The following is a 20134-nucleotide window of genomic DNA, read 5'->3' as shown; positions in this document are numbered from 1 at the left end:
CATCTAAAAAATCATTATTCATTTACAAAGGTTGGGATGAAGTCGAAAAAAGTTTTTTTTTTTTTTTAAATCTAGTTCCATCGTTAAATTTTTTTTTTTTTTTTTGCTAAATGGTTATGTCATGAAACCTATAGAGCTATGAGCATTGAATTAAAGAATTCGCACCAAAGCAATCCATGGGGGCCCAATAATCCTTAGTAAGATTTCAAGTTTTACTGAGTTAGTTAGACTAGCTTATCTCAAATTCTAATAAGTAATAATAATATTAAATAAATAAATAAATAATCCTAAGTAGCGTAAGAATCACTTTACATAAAAGTAAATAAATAGTCGCTAAAGGAAAAAAGTCAAAAGTTGAAAGCTACTTATAAAGTCTTCTAATTTAGGATTTTTTTTTTTTTTACCATGCTTTTAGACCTTATGAGAAGTAAAAGATAATAATTTTTTAAATTAAAAAATCAAGGATTTTTGACAAACGATAGAAGACAAAGTTGAAAACAAAATTGAAGATAATGGGTTAAAGATGAGGTTGATTGAATGGGTTAAAACAATTTACCTAGTGAGACTAGAAAACTTGAAAATAGTTGATTTTTTTTACTAAGATGATCGAGATTAAGGGGCATGTCATCAATTTGAAAACACATGTTGTCTCGAGGTATTTACCTAAACATGAAGGGATATGTCTAAATCACTCTTAATCACTAAAGTTTGAAAGGTGCACTCATCTAACTCTTCTCCTTAGCTCATGATGTCATGTATGACGATTTAGTTTATTTGAGATTGACACTTGGAATATTATTGACAACGTGTTGTAGAGAAAAATTAATGACCTTACCCACTAGGGGTGTGCCTACATGGTAAGACTAACAACTAGAGTTTGCTCCTCTAGGTTGTGAGTTCGAAACTAAGAATTATTGCTTGATTAAAATGCCACATGTGTTGTGTGGGTCGACGTATATGGTCATGACTTAGTCATATCTGGTATGGTCGGGAAACCTGGGTTGAACCTATCCTATGGACTGCCTGATGGACCAGGTCCTGGTCCTCAACCAACATGGATACCATGTTTCAAAAAAAAAAAAAAAAAATTCATGACCTACATAGGCCATTATATTAATAAATTTGACTTGACTTATTAAATTTGACACGATCGTTAATCTTGCTTTATTATACATAAAAAGCTACACTAATGAAAACCGACTCGAAAATTTCCACTCACTCTATACTCAGTCAACGTGATCTTTTTTACTTGTGTATCCCAAAGAAAAAGATTTATGGTCCTATGCACTTGCCATGTCGATAGAGTATAGATCGAGTGAAAATGTTCGAGTCAGAATATCACGACTCAAAAGCTAATATAGAAATAAGATGATGAGTGATGCACTCCACCATGCTTCATCAAATGCTAATAAGATCATGAGATTGATTTTATGTCATTGGAATCATTTATGTACAATATCCTCAATCTTGTTTGACTTATTATTTTTAAAGAATTGATTTCAGAATTTTGAATCATAATCTCCGATTAAAATTGATGATCTAGAAATACCTTGAAATGACGAATTTCATTTTCTCAGTTATGTCTCACCTAAGTATGGGGGAATGATGAAGTTGTGGTCCATAAAATTAAAATTGAATGTTTAAAGTAGAGGTATACTTCATAGGTACATACCAATCAAATTAAAAGGACAAACTTGTAAGATGGTAGTTAGAATAATTATTTTAAGGGTAAATTACATTTTAACCCCTTGTAGTTTGGCAAATTCCATGTTGTCCCCCTAGCATTTTGACAATTGCATTTACCTTCCCTTTTACACACTGTGTTAAAGGTCAGATGTTATTTTGTTATTTTACCCTCTCATTTTATAAAAGTAAATAAATAAATTTTATAAATATAAAAATGTTTTTTATAAACATTCACAAGTAAACTCATTTATTGGCATGATTATTTTTATTTATATAAAAAAATAATAATAACATTTTAAAAAGGTAAAATCATCTTTATAAAAAGTGAAAATCATTTTTTAATTATTTGGTTGATGGTAAGTGGATGGAAGGGGGTTTAATTGAACCATCAGATAACAATAGGGGGTCGACCTAGAATTAAGATAAAAAATAAGGGTGAAAGTGTTATTTACCCTTATTTTTAATGGCTAAGTATTGGACAATCAAGAAGAATCATGTTATACTAAAAAAAATTAGAGAGTTGTTAATGCCACATCAAATTTTACTAATACCACACCAAATCCTATGTAAATCACCAAAAAGATTTGCACATAGTTGGTGTGGCATTGGTAAATGTTGGTGTGGCAATAGTAACTCTAAAAAATTAATAGTCTCTTTCAAATTTCTGAAGGAGGAAGGAGAAGATCTCAATGCTTTTATTGTTTTGAAGCGCTCGCTAGCAATGTTAAATAGGGTTTTTATAAAAGATTCTCTCTATCTCTACCTACCATTAGACTTGTAAATTATAGTGTTCCCTTTCTCTGATAAATTTTCTTATATTTTAGTATATACTATCTACTTGCTTAACAACAAATTGTTAATAAATTAAGTCTAGCAGAGGTGGGAATGTCGAGAGAGAAAGATATGAGTGGAAAGACTAGGAAGAATATAATTAGAAATAAATATTTTTGAAAAAATATAAAAGAAACTCCACTAAAAGATAAATTAAGAGAAAGTTAATTAAGATTGTTCACACATATATTCAACAAAAGTTGATTATAGTCTAGTTGGAAAAAATATTCAAGGGGAAGGTAGTGGAAAGACCCAAAAGAATGTGAATGAAGACCGTTAAAGATACATATAAATTCACTCTCAATAACAAAAAGACTTGTTGATAAGTAAAAAACCAAAAGACTTAATTTTGGACAAATGGAATGTAGTAACATGATTCATCTAGTTGACCTTATATCTTAGGGATAAGACTTAATTTTGTTATCATTATTGTTTTATAATTCAAACAAAACACAATATCGATATGCATAATCCAAATCAAATGTAACTTATTTATAAAATTTTCTTCATAATTTGAATTTTATATCATTTAAATTTGACAATCTTGAGTATCATGATTATATATTAATCTTGCTTAGGGTTAAGATACCTCAAAATCATGGGCTCTTACTAATGTAACATTTCGTTAATTGTCAGAAAAAAAAAATTTTAAATAATATTTTATTTTCCATTATTATAAATGCCTTTATTCAAGTGAAGTAATGAATAATTTACTCTTTTTTCTTCGATGATGAGGGTCTGGTGGACTTGTATGCTTGACTAGTAAGAAAGAGACAACTAGTCTATTAGAGCACCATATCTCGCCTGCAATAGCCCACAAACCACACATATCAAGTAAGTCGAAATAAAGCCGTATGGGTGGCTAACGAGAGGGCTTGAATTTAGGACCTCTCCATTTTTAGAAGGAGACCCTACTAGTCATAATTTATTCTTATAATTTAAAAAAAGATTTAATATAGATTTTAATCAAAATTACTCACCCTTCTCTACGATAAAATGATATTGTGACAAGTACCAAACCATGGTCCCGTAGACTCTGTTCTTTTCGATAAACTTATATTTATATATAATATATATATTCCCAAATGAGATCACTGGTGACGATTTTGCATTCTATTTATAAGAAAGATTCTTCAAATATATAAATAAATATTTTTATGTCACATATGTACAGGTGTATGCATTTATTTGTATCCACCCAACATTTTTCCAAAAGACAAACGTTTGCAATCACTGGTCAAACACTGACACTGTTGTATATTATTTATACATTTTAATTTAAAAAAATATAATTTTGTTGGGCTTACTATTTGACAAAAAACATAGTTCTAAAACTCAATAAAAACATCTAGAAATTTGGCCTTCATATTTTTTTAATTTACTATTCTTGAGAGGATAAAATATTAGGTAAGAGGACATGGTTGTTGAGACCAAAATTTTGGGAGCTGCCATTGCCACACCAACTTTTACTAAGCCACACCAATTGTGTGCAATTCTTTTTACATAGGGATTGGTGTGGCATTAGTAAAATGTGGTGTCAATAATATCTATCTAAATTGAGTTGTGGTAATATAACGCCTCCCTCTAACAAATGCCCCCATCACAGGACCGTAGATCATGTGCCTCGGGTACATAAGAAAAGATATATGATTGTGCATATCTCGAGGCAAATGATCTATATTTCTGTGAAGAGGGCATGTGTCAGAGGGGGCGTGAGAAAATCATTACACATCTAAATTTAAACTTATTAATTATAAAGATTATTTTGGTTGAAATGAATAAAATTGGAAATGTATGACTTCCATAATCACATTAGTTAATTTGTTGAAATTACAAAATAAGTATTTTAATTACAAAATAGTTAGGAAAATTCCAAAATTTTCCTAACTAATACTTTAATAATTTAAAGTAATTTTTTAATATATTAAATTATAAATTTTAATATAATATTAGATTATCTATTTAAAATGAGTCGTGCTAGAGTGACCTCAAGCTTGGATCTCATATCACACATCTTGACATGAAAGTAGACAGGAACCATAGATGCTTTTCACTTATATCTTGAAGAAAAGAATCTATGGTTCCAATACAATTTCACGTCATGGTGTGCGATGCGAGGTCCAATCTTGATGTCATTTCAACATTATTCATTTAAAATAGTTATAAAAAAAATTGAACTGAATTAAATCTTAATCTTTTTAGAGTCGTGCTGGAGTGACCTCAAGATTGAATCCCATATCGCACATCTTTACATGAAAGTGGATAGGAATCATAGATGCTTTTCCACTTGTATCTCGAGTAAAGCATCCCACACACTTTCACATCAAGGTGTGCGATGTGATGTCCAATATTGAGGTTACTTCAGCATTATGCATCTTTTATTAAGCTTTATGTAAATATTAAATGATTAATGTTGGAGTGATGTCAGTGGGGGACACACAAAAGTCATCTTGTCGTGATGATGTGCGCATGTCCGTAGATGCATTTTCTCCAAAATATGAGTAAAACACATCTACGGATATGCATGCACCACTACATCAAAGTGTCCCCCGCTGAGGTCACTCTAGCACAACTTGTATCATAAGAAACTCATGATTTTCCAAGTTGGCTAGACAAGTTGATTCCATCACGTTTTGGGTTGACTTGACTCGGCCAAGTCTCAAGTTGACTGGAGAAGGTTTTTTTTTTTTTTTTTTTGGTGTGTGTTTGCTTGGATGATTGGTTAGGTGGTCTTCACATGCATTGAATTAGGACTCACTTGATAGTTCTCTTAAAACCTCAGTCATGAATGGCTCCTTGACTTAGTGAAATAAAATAATTCTTCTCCTTGAATAAGGGATAGATCCGACACACTTTTGACTAATAATAGATGATTCGTTCTCATAAATAAATAAATTTTTTTTTATGAGAGCTGCTACTGCCACTCCAACATTTTCTAACGCCACACCAACTGTATGTATTCATTTACATAGGAATTGGTGTGACATTAGCAAAAGTTGGTGTGGTAATAACAGCTCTCTTTTTTTATTCTCTATTGGGATTCGTGTAACGGTTATAATAAGATCATGATATTTAAAAGAGAAATACATGATACCTAGGCAACCAGTTCTCCTAATTCATTTTTTCCTGTTTATTTCCCCAAAGAAGAAACTGATTCCATAAGTAGCCAGTCATTTACCTAAAAGCAGGGATAGTTATCATGCATGCATGATCGACCATCCAATTAATCTCAATTGGTTTTTGAGAGGTTGATGTGTGTGTGTGGTTGGAGAAAAATTATACTAAATACCTTAAAGAGAATTCAAATCATTATCACTATCAAATTGGTTTCCTAAAATAATTGAGGATTCAAGTCATTGTCACCATCGAAGTGACATATTATCCCAATCATGTTCCTTTATTTATTTATTTTTTAATCATATATTTTAATATTATTGGAGTTAACACAATCTAAAATCACCCGACAAGGATCTCTTAGTGGCCAATTATAATTTAGTCCTTGAATTTTGGGTTGGATTGGTTGATCCATCTTTGAGTATTATATTTTTCTGTTCATTTTTTATTTTTGATAATTGAGTATCCCTATAAACAACAGATCAAGTACATATTTAAGCTTTGCCTATTTTATAAATCATGGTCTTATCCAAGGACTAGTCTCGGGACATGTACAATGTCAGCATATCACACGCACCAGGTAAGTGAGGGTGTGCCCTCATTGGTGGCCCCTAAAGAATTAATGCTCATATTACGTATCAAACTCGTAACTTACATGCATTAACCGCTTTTCAGTCTGAAATTGCCATTGATTCAACATTGCTTGATCCCCATGTCAATTATCTCTGACTAATATTTTTATTTTGATACTGAAATAATCGTCTAAGAGTATGATCTCTCTTATCAGAATGAGTACAATTCCAATCCCTTAACGATTATAAGTTACTAGACAAGTCTAACTTCACAAGTCATCGTAATTTTGAATAAGACATTTAAATTGTTGTTAATAGATATATATATAATTAAACTTTGGATTTGGCCAATAGATCTTCACTTGGGTGTGCACTAGTGATCTCGTCTCTTCTATCATTAATGCTTCAAAATTTCATGTCATTTCAAAGAGTTTGGACAATATATGAAGTACAGTTTTGGTCTAAATTATAAGGAAATTAACCTAAGAAACATTGATCAAAACAAAAGGTTTATTAAGATAAGCTAGATAGAATCATTGATTTTGAATGAAAGGTACAAATATGCCAATTGATGCAATATGGACATAAAAGGTCCTTGTAAGGGGGACCTTACTTAGATCCTATAGTCCCCATCACTTAAGCTACTAACAAGAGGAAGACAACACTCTCTTCATGGCTTTAAGCTCTCTTGGTTGGCTCATATTCATTAAAGTCTATCACCTTCGTACAACACTTATCTTCATTAAAGCCTCTTGGTTGGCTCATATTCATTAAAGCCTCACCTTTTGTAAGATTTCTTTTGTTGTTATATGACCTTAATATTGGTCTCATCTCTACTACCATGTGGACAAGAATATCTGACAATTTTAACACCTTTTAGATATGAATAATGATTTTCTAACACCTTCTAATGTGGTATGTGATAAAATCATAGATTATTTTCTCAGGATACACAATTACGCACATTTATAGGGATTTACAATTATGTATCCCGAGTGAAAAATATATGATTTTAGTCCATGCCACGTCAAGTGGTGTGTGTCAGAGGGGCATTAGAAAATCACGACTCTTTTGATATAGAGAGATCTCCAACTCTATAAATTAATGTAACACATTAAGAGTTTGTCTCATTGTGCATGAAAATGATATTCTAAGAAAAATGTGATTTGCAAGTGTACAATTATGAATTTCATGGAAAAATCAATTCATTTTTATTTATTTTTTATCTTAATGAGAATATACTCTAACACAATGAGAAATCTATTTCCCTGAAAAATTGACTTTCTTTAAAAAATAATTTTATCATCAATCATGTACCCCTTGAATTGAAATGCAATAGATTTCATATCAAGTACATGCAAGATGTGACTCATATCCTTAGTAATTGAGTCCCTCTATTAAGATTGTCGCTATTGCTTCCAAACCCTAGTTGAAACTTTAGGAGTTGATGACTATTTAAAATCTTACAAATCTTTGAGGGATTTAGTTTCTCTCATAGTCCATTTGTTGTCCATCTGTGATTTTGAGATCCATGTCATAATAATCAAAGATCGAACTCAGCCAGTCGGATGTTCGGACAACAAGCTTAGCCCAAGAGGCACCCACCTTGGACGAAGAGGAAATCAAGAGATTCTACTAAAGAAAACTTCACGATTTTTCCATGATTTAGGTGTCATCTTAGAAAATTCACCATGGAAGACTTTTCAACCCTTTCTAGAAAAGAGATGTTACCCCAAAAGATCATCCAACTCAGTTGAATATATTTAATAGATAGATTTTCATAAATTATCTTAAAAAACATATATAATAATAATCAAAATGATATCCAAATAAAAAATTATGCTATATTTAAATTTACGGTTGCCTAGGCATTAGTGTGCTCAATCAGACAGATCATGGCAAACTATTAGAGACTAGAGGCAAAGAGCTCGACAACTCGATTAGGTCGAGCTACAATTAGACTAAGCTACTAAGGCTTGAGAGGTGATGTAGCTCAGCTAGACTCTCCAAGCTACGGTATAGCCTCCTCACCTATGATTCCTCGACTCCAAGAAAATTGAGGTATAAGGCACCACACCGACGTCTAAACATGAATTGAACGGACTGGCATGATATCTAAACGGTCATACTTACACTACTCAAGCCTAATCCATTTTATGTAGGACCAAAAATCGACATAATACTAACAACCCTATCGATGATTTAAAATATCAAAATATAGTGGTATCAACCTAGACCGATACAAAACATTGAGCTTGAAACATTGAATGTTTCAAGAATGTATCGTAACATATCTATTTGTATTGAATGTATTGTTCAATGGTATATCCATTTCTTCATTAACCCAAACATTCAATTGATACGACACTACCAATGTCTTTTAGTAGGCGTTGTCGTCAAAGAAAAAGACTTGAAAAATCAAAATAAATAAATTAGTAGAGATAAAGAAGTCATCTTCCCAATAATTAACAAAGAAGATCATAACCAATACTTCTTCTTTTTGTAAAAGTCCAGGAAGCTCACCAAAAAATAGGAGAGAGAGAGACAACTTTAATGGAGACAATCCAATTTTTTATTATTTTTTTCTTCTCTCTCAGAGCATCACAAGGAAACTTCTTTAAGGTTTGAAATGTAGTGTAAGTGAGAGCCCATCCCGTGACCATGTGAACATCACTGGAATTTCTTCATTCCACGTATCACAAATAGAAAAGTCAATTTGATTGCTGATTTCATGACAATAATAATAATAATAATAAGAGTCGTGATGATATGACTTGTCAGATGGCATACTCAATCAAGTCTCTGAAGTGACAAGTTCGGGAATCACAGAATTGTATGTCTCGGGATACAAGATAATATTTTCGCATATACAAAAAATATATCTCGAGGGAGCCATGTACCGAGACGTATAGATCTACATACAGTTATCAAACTTGTCCACATTAACAAGTCGATTGAGTATGAAACCTGGCGAGTCATATTATGGGGACTCTAATAATCATCTCAACTTAGGATGAAAACCATTCAAATGGACTGGTGGTTAGCCAGCCAACCAGAAGATTGGTCAAATGGTACTAAGGGTTTTGTTAACGTGTGCCCCAATTAAGGACACTCTTTAAAGTGCGATAAATACAATTTCACAATTGAAATATTATTTGAAAAATACTAAAATGACAAAAAGAATTTATTGCGATTCTCACAAGTCTGACATGGGATGTATACATAACTATAGATGTGTTTCCTCGCAATACGAGTAAAAACCATGTACGATTATGTATGCATGTCCACATCAGAATTGTGAGAATCACAATAAATCCTGTGTCACCCCAACACGATTATATTTTTAACCAAAATACGTAGACTCCAATTGTATTTATTGCACGTTGACAAGACCAATATACTAAAAAAAAAAAAAAGTCAAAATTAAATACAAACAAATTATGAAATTAATACCTTTCTTATGCTCCTCTCTCTCTCTCTCTCTATCATTGATGACGTCATGTGTGACGATTAAGTTTTCAAAATCGATTTGTTTTATCCTTTTTCTTTTTTTCTTTCATTATTTTATGTGACATAGATGGTTGAAGGTTTCTCTACCCTTTAAGATTTAGAGATATTATATAATGTTATTTAAGTTTTACGTAACGGGACGTATGCAAGTTTAAAATGAATCATCTCTTTTGAAAGTTCATTACGTATGCAAGGATAACCAAGTATCCTTACAGATAGATAATCAGGCTGTACTTGAACTTTGCCCAGTTCATAAACCATGGTCTTGTCTCAAGATTAGTCTTAAGACACGTGCAACACCCGCACATCTCACACATTAAACTTACGACCTACGAACTTTCACTCCTTATCGGTTCGAAATTGCTATTGAACCAATCCTTGTAAGGTTATTAAATAAATTTCTCATAATTCTCAGTTGTTAGTTATTAACTAAAATATCTCTTGAGAATGTTTTACATATCAAATTAATGATAAAAAGGACTAAATCTTTTAATATAATTATTAAAAATATATATATTTGAAAAAAAATCTTTTATATAACTTCCACAACTATTTCCAACCCTATGATTTTGTGATTCTTTGAAGCAAAACCCACAACAAATATTAATTAAAGTTTATAATTAACAGCTTTACAGCCTCTTATGTTTAACAGATTTCCAACCCTTGTGTGTCGGTGTTTTTATTGAGATACTGAAAAATCCCAGATGTTCAACGACAACCTTTGGATTCTTCTATGAAAAAGTCAAGCAAATGTTTGGTCGTAAGTTAATTAATTAAAACAAGAGATGCTAGTACAAGGAAGTTTCTTGTCGGTTAGAAATTAATGTGTGGATGTTGTTGAAACTGATCGGCCTCATTCGCCAAGTCACCATCGTCCACGTGGCTCCATTGGAATTATTTGACATTTTTTTAGTAATTCTTTGACCCTTCCTGACGTTGACATGTGAGATACGATGGGCAAAGTTGTCTTATATATTACATGTCCTCGACAAATTAAAATACTCTTCTATATTTTGCTGAAAATTAGAGATATCCCCCTTATGTTTTGAAAAAGATGACATGCATTATTAAAGAAAAAAGATTCAATTGCCCTCATATTTAATCTTTAGTTAAAAATTCATATTTTTTTTTCTTCAAAAATTAATCATCTTCACCTTCTATGGAAAAAAATAGAATTTTTGAAGAAAAATAAGATGTAAAATTTTGGATAAAAAATCTAGAATGTTTTATAAAAGAAGGTAAGATAGAAAATGATGGATGAAAATAAGGTTGAATAAATTAAAATTATCTCTGAAGTTGAAGATGATTAGATTTGGAGAAGAAAAATCTGAGTTTTTGGCAATAGATTAAATTTGAGGACATTTGAGTCTTTCCCCCTTAGTCTATCTAGAAGACTGAGGTCAAGGGATGCATGTCATCAATTTCAAAACAAAGAAGGTATGTTTAAATTATCAAAAATTAAAAGTTAAAATTTTAAAATAATTATCAAAACTTTCAGAAATACTGAAAGTATTACATGAGTTGACATAATTACCACATAATATTGACAAAATGTTATCAAATTGTCAACATTACATGATGATTTTGTTAACATTTTCGGAAACACTGAAAACTTTTGTAATTATTTGAAAATTTACCTAAAATTAAATAATTAATGATAAATTGACTCAAAATTCACTCGTTGATATGGATGTATGTACGAAATCATAGATCTTTTTTCTTTTGTATCTTAAAGAAAAGATCTATGGTTTTGTACACATGTCGCATCAGCAAAAGAATTTCGAGTGGCTTTTTTAAGTCAGTTTATCACAACTCAAATTAAATATAGATGGAAGATAATGTTAATGATATGCGATGCACTTCACCATATTATATGTACCAATTCCATAACTTTTACTATAGGGACAATTTCATCTCAGTACAAATTATAAATTCTTAGGATATGTTTGATTGCATGAAAAATGCAAATTTATGAATTTTAAATTTCTTAGAAAAATGGGCACCATGAAAAATCGAAATCTCATATCAATTTGATTGCACTTGAGACAATATTAGCCAAAAAGTCAAAAAGAAGATTGAAGGAGAAGATGACAGTGATGATAAGGTAGCGACAACAATAGTGATGGAGGGACAATAGTGATGGAGGGGGGAGGAAAGTAAGGAAAAGATGAAGAGGAAATTAGGGCTGAATTTTATTTTTCCATGGACTAGGTAAAAAAAAAATGAAATCCACCATTTGTTGGATTTTTAGATGAGAGTAGATTTTAATTTTTCATGAAAAAAACCTAGTCAAACAATGGAAAATGTGATTTTTCTATAAAAATTAAAAATCCAACCCAATTTCCATTTCTAATCAAACTCGCCCTTAGTAAACTCGTTTTAGGTTTTTTTTTTTTTTTTTTAATATTTATTATTATTGAGAGGAAGTGAAATTGAGAAACTTAGGGGATTGGCTCAACAATAAAACTATCAGTAGGTTTTCCTTTGGTCGTGTGTCAGAATCTAGATGGCTTTCTGAATTACCATGTTGCACGCTAGAAAACTTTCACAAGGTTAGGACGTGCAATCCTAGGAATTAGTCCCATCCCAAAAGGGGTATGAGATACCTTGCGTTGAAAGAAAAAGTGAGAAGGAGATATTGTAACCTTATTATTCGAGAAATAGTGAAATAATGTCATCATCGGCATCGCTCATACTCCTCTCACCATCTCACTCAAAACCTAGAGGAAGAATACTTAATTTATGAAAAACACCTCATAACACGACTATTAGATCTCATTGTGATCCCATCTAGTGGTTAGGATGAAAGACATAAATAATCAACAAATAGTACATATCCAGAGGATGAAACTCAATCTTTCGATTTTGTGATTTTACGATCACGATCATGTGTTAGAGAGAGAGAGAGAGAGAGAGAGGTTGCATGAATCGAAAGACCCATCTATTAATGATCGGATGCCATGTTGATGTAGAGCACAATTTTTTTTTTTTTTTTTTTTACCATTGGGTCGATCACCAATACATTTATATTTGAGAGTTCAGTGGTCGTCTATTCTCGAAACCTTTAATTAGGCAAAATTAAAATGTGCTTAGAAGCTTGAGGTGACATTTATGCTAGAAAATAAGAAGTAATTTACTGAGAAAATCAAAACATAAAACTATGGGACTTGAAAATTAGGTCACCATATGCGAACCACTATAAGGATGGTAAGAGAAATGGTTCTGACACATAACTTGGGCCTAATACGGTTGGGCCAGGAGAGAAGAGAGTCGGGCCTAGATTGGACAAAATTAACTCTTCTTGGGTTGGGATTTTAGGCTAGGTTTTTAGGCCCGATCAATTCCAGATTCTATTTCCCTTGAAGCCCTACATTCCTAAAACCCTTGTTACCAATTTTGAACCAATTCTAATTTCAGAGAGAGAGAGAGAGAGAGAGAGATGGAAGAAGAAACGGAGATGGAGGTAGAAGAATCTCCTTCTTCTGCAACTACTTCGTCTTCATTTAAGCGTTTTGGCATCAAAAACTCAATTCAAACCAACTTTGGAGACGATTACGTCTTTCAAATCGATTCGAGGTTTAACCTCTCTCTTTCTTTCTCTCTCTAAGATTATTGCTTGTGTTTTTTCTTCATTTTTATGTTTTTCCCCCTTTTGGTTCTCTTCTTTGAACAATATGCAAGCCAGGGGAGTTCAACAATGGCGGTCTCTCTATCAACAAAAGCAATCAAATTTTATTCCCCGATAACAGGCCAATACATTGGAGAATGTAGAGGGCACACTGAATCCATCAACCACATCTCATTTTCAGGTCCATCCCCACCTCATGTCCTCCATTCTTGCTCCTCTGATGGCACTCTTAGAACTTGGGACACAAGAACCTTCAATCAGGTCTCATTATTATCTCAACATGATATTTCCTCTAAACCCTTTGATCCAAGTTTGTTTTTTATATTTTATAATGGGTTTTGATTATTTGATGAATATCAGGTTTCCTTACTAAGTGCGGGTTCGTCTCAAGAAGTATTCAGCTTTTCGTTTGGTGGTTCAGCCGATAATCTTCTTGCCGCAGGATGTAAATCTCAGGTATAGCTCCTCATCAGTTTTATTGGTTCAGATTTTCGGTTAATTCTGGTATTTTTATCCTTAGAATAGGGAGAGAGCACCATAATTTTATTTCAGTTTCGAATTGGTAATATTCGCTGAAATCTCTATTTTAGTGGGCTTTCCAATGAGATGGGATTCAAAGGGATTGCCCGCGTAAAAGAGGAATTATTTGGGGTTGAATTACTTAGAAAGTTGTCAAAATTCATCTGTCATGAATCGGAAGCACTTTGTAAGAGATTTGTTTCATTTTTTTTTTTTTTAATTTTTTTTATATGTTATGAGGCTTGGAAGTGTTTGTTTTGAAAGGAGATATTTGTATTTTATATAGGAATGAGAGATGAGTTAATTTGTTATCATGTTTTTCTTAGTGTGTCCATTTATTCGTCTCATCTTCGTATTGGTTGTATGCTCATTATGTGAGTATTTTTCTTTAATCAACATTCTTCTCCATAAAGCATAGTCAATTTTATTGTTGTCTTATGAAATTTTCCTTTTAGTTTGATTGACATGTATCTATCTCTCTATCACGTCAATTAAGTCCAATTTATATTTTTTTTAATAAATTTACGGTTGCATACACCTTTTGAATCTATTTATGTTTGTGCCCACGCGCATGCGTATACACATAATTTATTTATGTGTGTGTAACATATTAACATTAATTGCATGCAGGTACTCTTTTGGGATTGGAGGAATGGAAAGCAAGTGGCATGCTTAGAGGAATCTCATATGGATGACGTTACTCAGGTTCATTTATTTGAATTTCTATGGTCTTGATAGTGTTTTTTTTATTTTTTGGAATTTCTTTTTGTTGGGGTTGGTACTTGCATGATTGCATCAATTTGTTTTTACTACTCGATTTTGACTTGGCTTGCTCAATTCAATCTCTTGTCAAAAACTGGGACTATTGGAGCCAGAACTGCCATAAGTATTGGTTTGCTTTATCACACTTGTTTGATATAGATTATGGATTTTTAATCGCTTGGATGCATGAATTAAATGTAATTTATGATCATTAATTTTCTTATGAGCGATAGATGCATACATTCACTTTTGCATGCACACATCCTTGCATTTTAGACCCATCTTTACTTTTATGTTCGTGTTGTTCATGCTAGATGTGTCCATATTTGTGTTTGGCCACTTGATTTGTAGTTTGCTTTCTGGATTCTACCTGAAAAAAGAGGCTTATGTTTCTTTTTGGTAGGATTTGGGAAAGCTCACCCGTTACCACTGTTGCAAGAAGAGATAAGCCCCAGTGGACCTTTACAAAGATTATCCATGTTATAAGTTTATTTACTTCTGTTCCATATATATATGTATACAAAATTTTTGCATTACTAGATAACTGGTCATGTGTTTCTTATGAAATAGCATGTTCATGCTCACATAATCCTTGGTTTCTTCTTTCATTGCTTTCATGTGTCAGCTTTTAAATTAGTGTTATAACGTCTGATCATCTTCTTATGGCTTCCTAATTATTGACTAGGTCCTCTTTGCCCCAGATCATCAAAACAAGCTTGTTTCTGCTTCTGTTGATGGGTTGATATGCACCTTTGATACTGACGGAAATATCAATGAGGATGATAAATTGGATTCAGTAAGTACAGACCTTTTCTTTAATGGTTAGTAAGTACAGGCCTGCATTTGAGATATTGTAAACTAGTTATTTTCAAATATTAAGAGTGGATTATTGATTCATACCCAAGGAAAATTAGATCATTTGGCATATCTATAGACATGGGCCTATACATCTAATCTCAATTTGCGTAGCTGTTAATGCTATTGATGGAAAACCTAATATCATCAAACTAGAATTTCAGAATATATGTGCTGTATCTGCAACACTACTTTTATCTTCACAAATGTTTTAAGGAACTTGCATGTGTTACGATGCCATAGAAAATATTTTCAGGTCAAAAAGTTTTCTCCTTATTCATGCAAATATATGGTTTGAAAAGGGTGCTTCTACTTTCTGCATATGTGACATTGTGTTGGACCTCAGAAGAATCAATGACACTCTCAGAATCTGTGTACCACAGAAAATATTCGGTATGAGAGAGTTACTGCCTATTTCATGTAAAGCTCGTTCCTGGGAAAGAATTTTGGTGCAGCTACTTCTTGTATGTGACATAGTGTTCGAACAATTTCTTTAGCGTACTCCAAACTGTGATTAATGCATGTGTGTACACAAACACGCTAAAATGTGTTTTATTTGCAATGAACAATACAAAACCTTGTGTGTATTCCACCCATAGCCATCCATTGAACCTAACCATCCAAATGTTAGACTTACCTTTGATTTGCAACAACCCCAAAATTTTGATCTTCTAAGATAGAGAGATCATCCATAAAATTTGGACTGTTGCCTTCTTTTCTACTGATCAAACGAAGACCTTTGAATTGTTAGAATCATCCTAAACTGTAAACAGTGTGCATTCTTTCAACCACATCTACTTGTTTTAATTGTCCTCCAAATGGAGGAACTTGATTGGACATTAGGACTATTGGCTGATTCAGTGGTCAGTGAGCATATGGACAGTCCAAATGGATGATAATGAGTCTAAATGGATGACATTCATGTCAGGAACAAGGTCTTAATTCTTCCATTCCTGAATAGAAACCTTTTTTTTCCCTTTTTATTTGCATATCTATGTATCTCAATATGTATGTATGCAATCAATCAGTAATGTTCCCATATGCTAATTGCTCGTTACATTCATGACTGTTCATAGACATTCAATTAGCATGACTTTCATATTCTGATTGTTTGTTGCGTTACATTGATTACCTGCTCAAATATCTTTTCTTTTCCTTTTTATTTGCTAAGGTAATATTCCTCAATTTTATCCTTAATCATAAATTGTTATTTCAAGCAAATATGCTAAGATATTCTCATGACCATGTAGGTGATGAATGTGGGAACTTCAATTGGTAAAGTTGGATTCTTTGGAGAGATGAATCAAAAGCTTTGGTGTTTGACACATATTGAAACTTTAAGGTCTCTCAAAATTTGACTTTTGCTTGTAGCTTAGCCATAGTAATCAACTATTTTTGCTACTGTAGATTTATGGAGCATGTATTTACTCTCATTGCACGCATGCATATGATACTGAATGGAAAAGACAAACAAAAGAGAAGGGATCTTATTTGTAAACTAGAGTTCGCCAATGCCTATGGCACGGGCATCCTCTTTGGGGTTAAGGGGTAAAAAAGGAAATATAATAAAGTTGGAGAGGTATTATTAAGAAAAGGGATATGAATAAAGACAATAAAGTGGATTAAATAGGTAAAAGAGGAAAGATACTGAAGTTAGAGGGTTATTATGGAAAAAGGTGGTAAAAGAGGAAAGATAGTAAACTTGGAGTGATATTATTGAAAAAAGGACAGGAGGAGAGGAAAGATAATAAAGCTGAAGGGAGGAAGAGGAGAGACAATAAAGTGGGCCCCACAGTTGAGTGGGACGTTTGCCCCCCCCCCCCCCCCCGGCCCCTTAAAAAAAAGAAAAAAACAGTAGCCAGATGAGACGTTTATCCCCCACAAAACTATAAAAAAGTAGGCCTCACGGTTGTATTTTATTATATAGATGTATCAACTGGCAAAACTATAGGTCTCTTACAAAACTGTCCCAAGGTGGGGCACACAATTGTGTTTTATTATATAGATGTATCACCTGACACAACATAAGGAATTTCTCCTAACAAGCAACAGTGGCATGCCTCCCAATGGTAGATTTGTAATCATATGAATATCACATTGCCATCTGATTCATGTAACCTTGATTCTTCAGTAACTCCTCTAAGGTTGACCTATTGTTCGTCACACCTCGACTAATTGAAACATGATTTCTCCTGGGGTTTTAGGGTTACATGCTTCATAAAGTAGGGGCTGGGGGATTGAGCTGCTGAATCCATTTCAGAGGACCCCGTGGCACACATTTGAAGTCAAACTCCAGGTTGAACAATCAGAATTTTACAAGTAGAGGCATCACATAGTTTGTTTGTGCCTCAAATTCACCTCCCTCGCAAAGATCAAGGACCATTGAAGTTCTTTCTTTTCCGGTATGTTGGATTAGACAATTATAGAGGACTGGTGCTTTATGGATATTTGTTCAAGGAAAATTGTCGGTGAAAAAGGGTGTTGGAGAACTGATTCTGTGATTCATGGAGATGAATAAATAACTTGGCGAGGGAGTCCATCTCCCATCGAAACCTATCATCTATGACTTGGTCTTTTACAGCAACTTCTGGTTCTTCTCTTCTGGATTCAGTTTGTCTAAGTTAGCCATGCTCATGGGAAGCCAACAGTGAAAAGTTATATCCACTACAAAATGCCACTCCTATTGGCCTGTTTTGCCTTTTGATTTGTCTCTCAAAAGCTTCAGTTACTTTATCTTTCATTAAAGAATACAGAAAAATTATCAAATGTAGGCTTTATTCTTACTTGGTTTTAGCTTTCTTGCTTTTGTTTTTTTAATTAATGCTTCACCTAATATTTGATTTTAGTTTTTCATATTAACAGTTGCTATACTTTTGCAGTATTTGGGACTGGAAGGATGGAAGAAATGAAACAAACTTCCAGGATGCTCGTACAGTAGCTTCTGACAGCTGGACACTTGATCATGTAAGTTAATCCTGTTCAGTAATACTTTTAAAATGCTTGATTGTCTTATTTTGTTAGATTATGAAAGGGTTTCATATGAAGCTTCATTTTTGCTTTTTTTTTTTTTTGGAAGTACAATTTTGTCATAAATAGGAAAATTGAAGCCAAAAGGTCTATAAGAAGTGCCAAGAGCTCTGTAAACATGTAGCCTTGATGCAACATTTCGCTTGTATGCATAAGATAGTTTTTAACCCAATTATACTCGATTGTACTGCTGTGACCAGAGCCTTACAGTTCTTCTGGCCTGTGTTTAAAACTTTAAGCATAATCAACAATCAGAACCCCAGTTTTTGTTTTTGTTTTTTTGGGTGGGGGCGGGGGTGGTGGTTTTCTGTATAACAATGCTATTTTGATATTCACTCCACAAGATAAGCCATGAAACCGTTCAAATTCAGTTTTTAAGAGGACCTACATTACTTGATTGCTCTCTCCACCATTTACTGTACTTATTATTTGAGATTTTGGCTGCTCTACTGCTCTTAAGCCAAGACATGCTTTTTGACGAGGAAAGATGCTGAGGTCATAAGGGTTGCATAATTCCATTAGCTGAGCCACAGCCTTCCAAACTCTTCACAATCATATAAGATGGACCAATTTCCATTTTCTTGACGAAAGGACTTTCGGTTGAACACCGTGTTTCATGTTTTATTAGTGAACTTTATCAGTGTTTTCTATTTTGGCAGGTTGATTATTTTGTTGATTGCCACTACTCAAGAACCAATGACCGTTTATGGGTTATTGGTGGCACCAATGCTGGCACGTTAGGCTACTTTCCTGTACATTACAAGGGAATCGGAACAATCGGGTCTCCAGAAGCTATTCTTGAGGGTGGCCACTTGGGTGTTGTAAGAAGTGTGTTGCCTATGTCAGGTATATACGGTGGCCATGACCACAGCCAAGGCATTTTTGGATGGACGGGTGGTGAGGATGGTCGCTTATGTTGCTGGTTGTCGGATGAATCTTCTAAAATAAATAGTTCCTGGATTTCTACTGCACTGGTTATGAAGTCCCCAAGAATTCGCAGGAACCGGCATCATCCATACTAGTAAAATTCTTCTCTGTTGGATTATACTTTTGTGCCATCTTGAGAATCAGCTTTTAGGATTGGAAATATTTTGTATTATTGTGGTAGTCTATCAGTAAATTATCAAACAAAACAAAGTGCTTCCTTTATGTAGAGGGAGCATTGCTTGATCAAGTTACTTGCGCTGGGAATCAATTTTGAAAGAGATCCAGACTACTCTAAATGTATATTGATTGTTTCAATTCGTTTGTTTGGGCAAATTGTTGTTTGCATTATTAATAACTTAAAAAGATTAAGATTTAAAATTCAGATTCAAAGTTTCATGTCCTTTCAGAATGTTTCAATTGAGATTATTTTGAATATGCATCGGAAAATAATGAGATTTTAAACATTGGCCATGTTATTTGAAATCTAATTACAACATTTTCTTTACCCTTGTATTTCAGAACACACAGAATCTAGGTTTTTAAAGCCTCCGTTCTTATAACTCATTGTAAAAAGTGCCGAACTAAAAAATTAGTCCCAAATTTAAAATCAAAATACAACAATAAAGATTATAACTTTTTTTTGGATTTTTTTTCCAAAGCTGATTGAATTTTGTCTTCTTAACCATCCTGAAGCCTCAGATCA

At 33.1% G+C, this 20134-nt stretch overlaps 1 protein-coding gene across 1 annotated transcript; it reads left to right on the top strand.

Annotated features, from left to right (window-relative positions):
• Positions 1-13097: 13097 nt before the first annotated feature.
• Positions 13098-19746, top strand: LOC147395980 (Transducin/WD40 repeat-like superfamily protein). Its single transcript, XM_086449835.1, has 8 exons — positions 13098-13289; positions 13395-13602; positions 13702-13797; positions 14491-14565; positions 15308-15418; positions 16728-16819; positions 18357-18441; positions 19164-19746. Exons 1-8 carry the CDS (start codon positions 13153-13155, stop codon positions 19524-19526), a joined length of 1167 nt encoding a protein of 388 aa, XP_086305961.1. The 5' UTR covers positions 13098-13152; the 3' UTR covers positions 19527-19746.
• Positions 19747-20134: the final 388 nt, after the last annotated feature.

Source organism: Akebia trifoliata, chromosome 8 (assembly GCF_017979445.1).
Source record: "Akebia trifoliata isolate Shusen 1 chromosome 8, ASM1797944v1, whole genome shotgun sequence".
Lineage (NCBI taxonomy): Eukaryota > Viridiplantae > Streptophyta > Magnoliopsida > Ranunculales > Lardizabalaceae > Akebia > Akebia trifoliata.
This window is presented reverse-complemented; position numbering and strand designations above follow the sequence as displayed.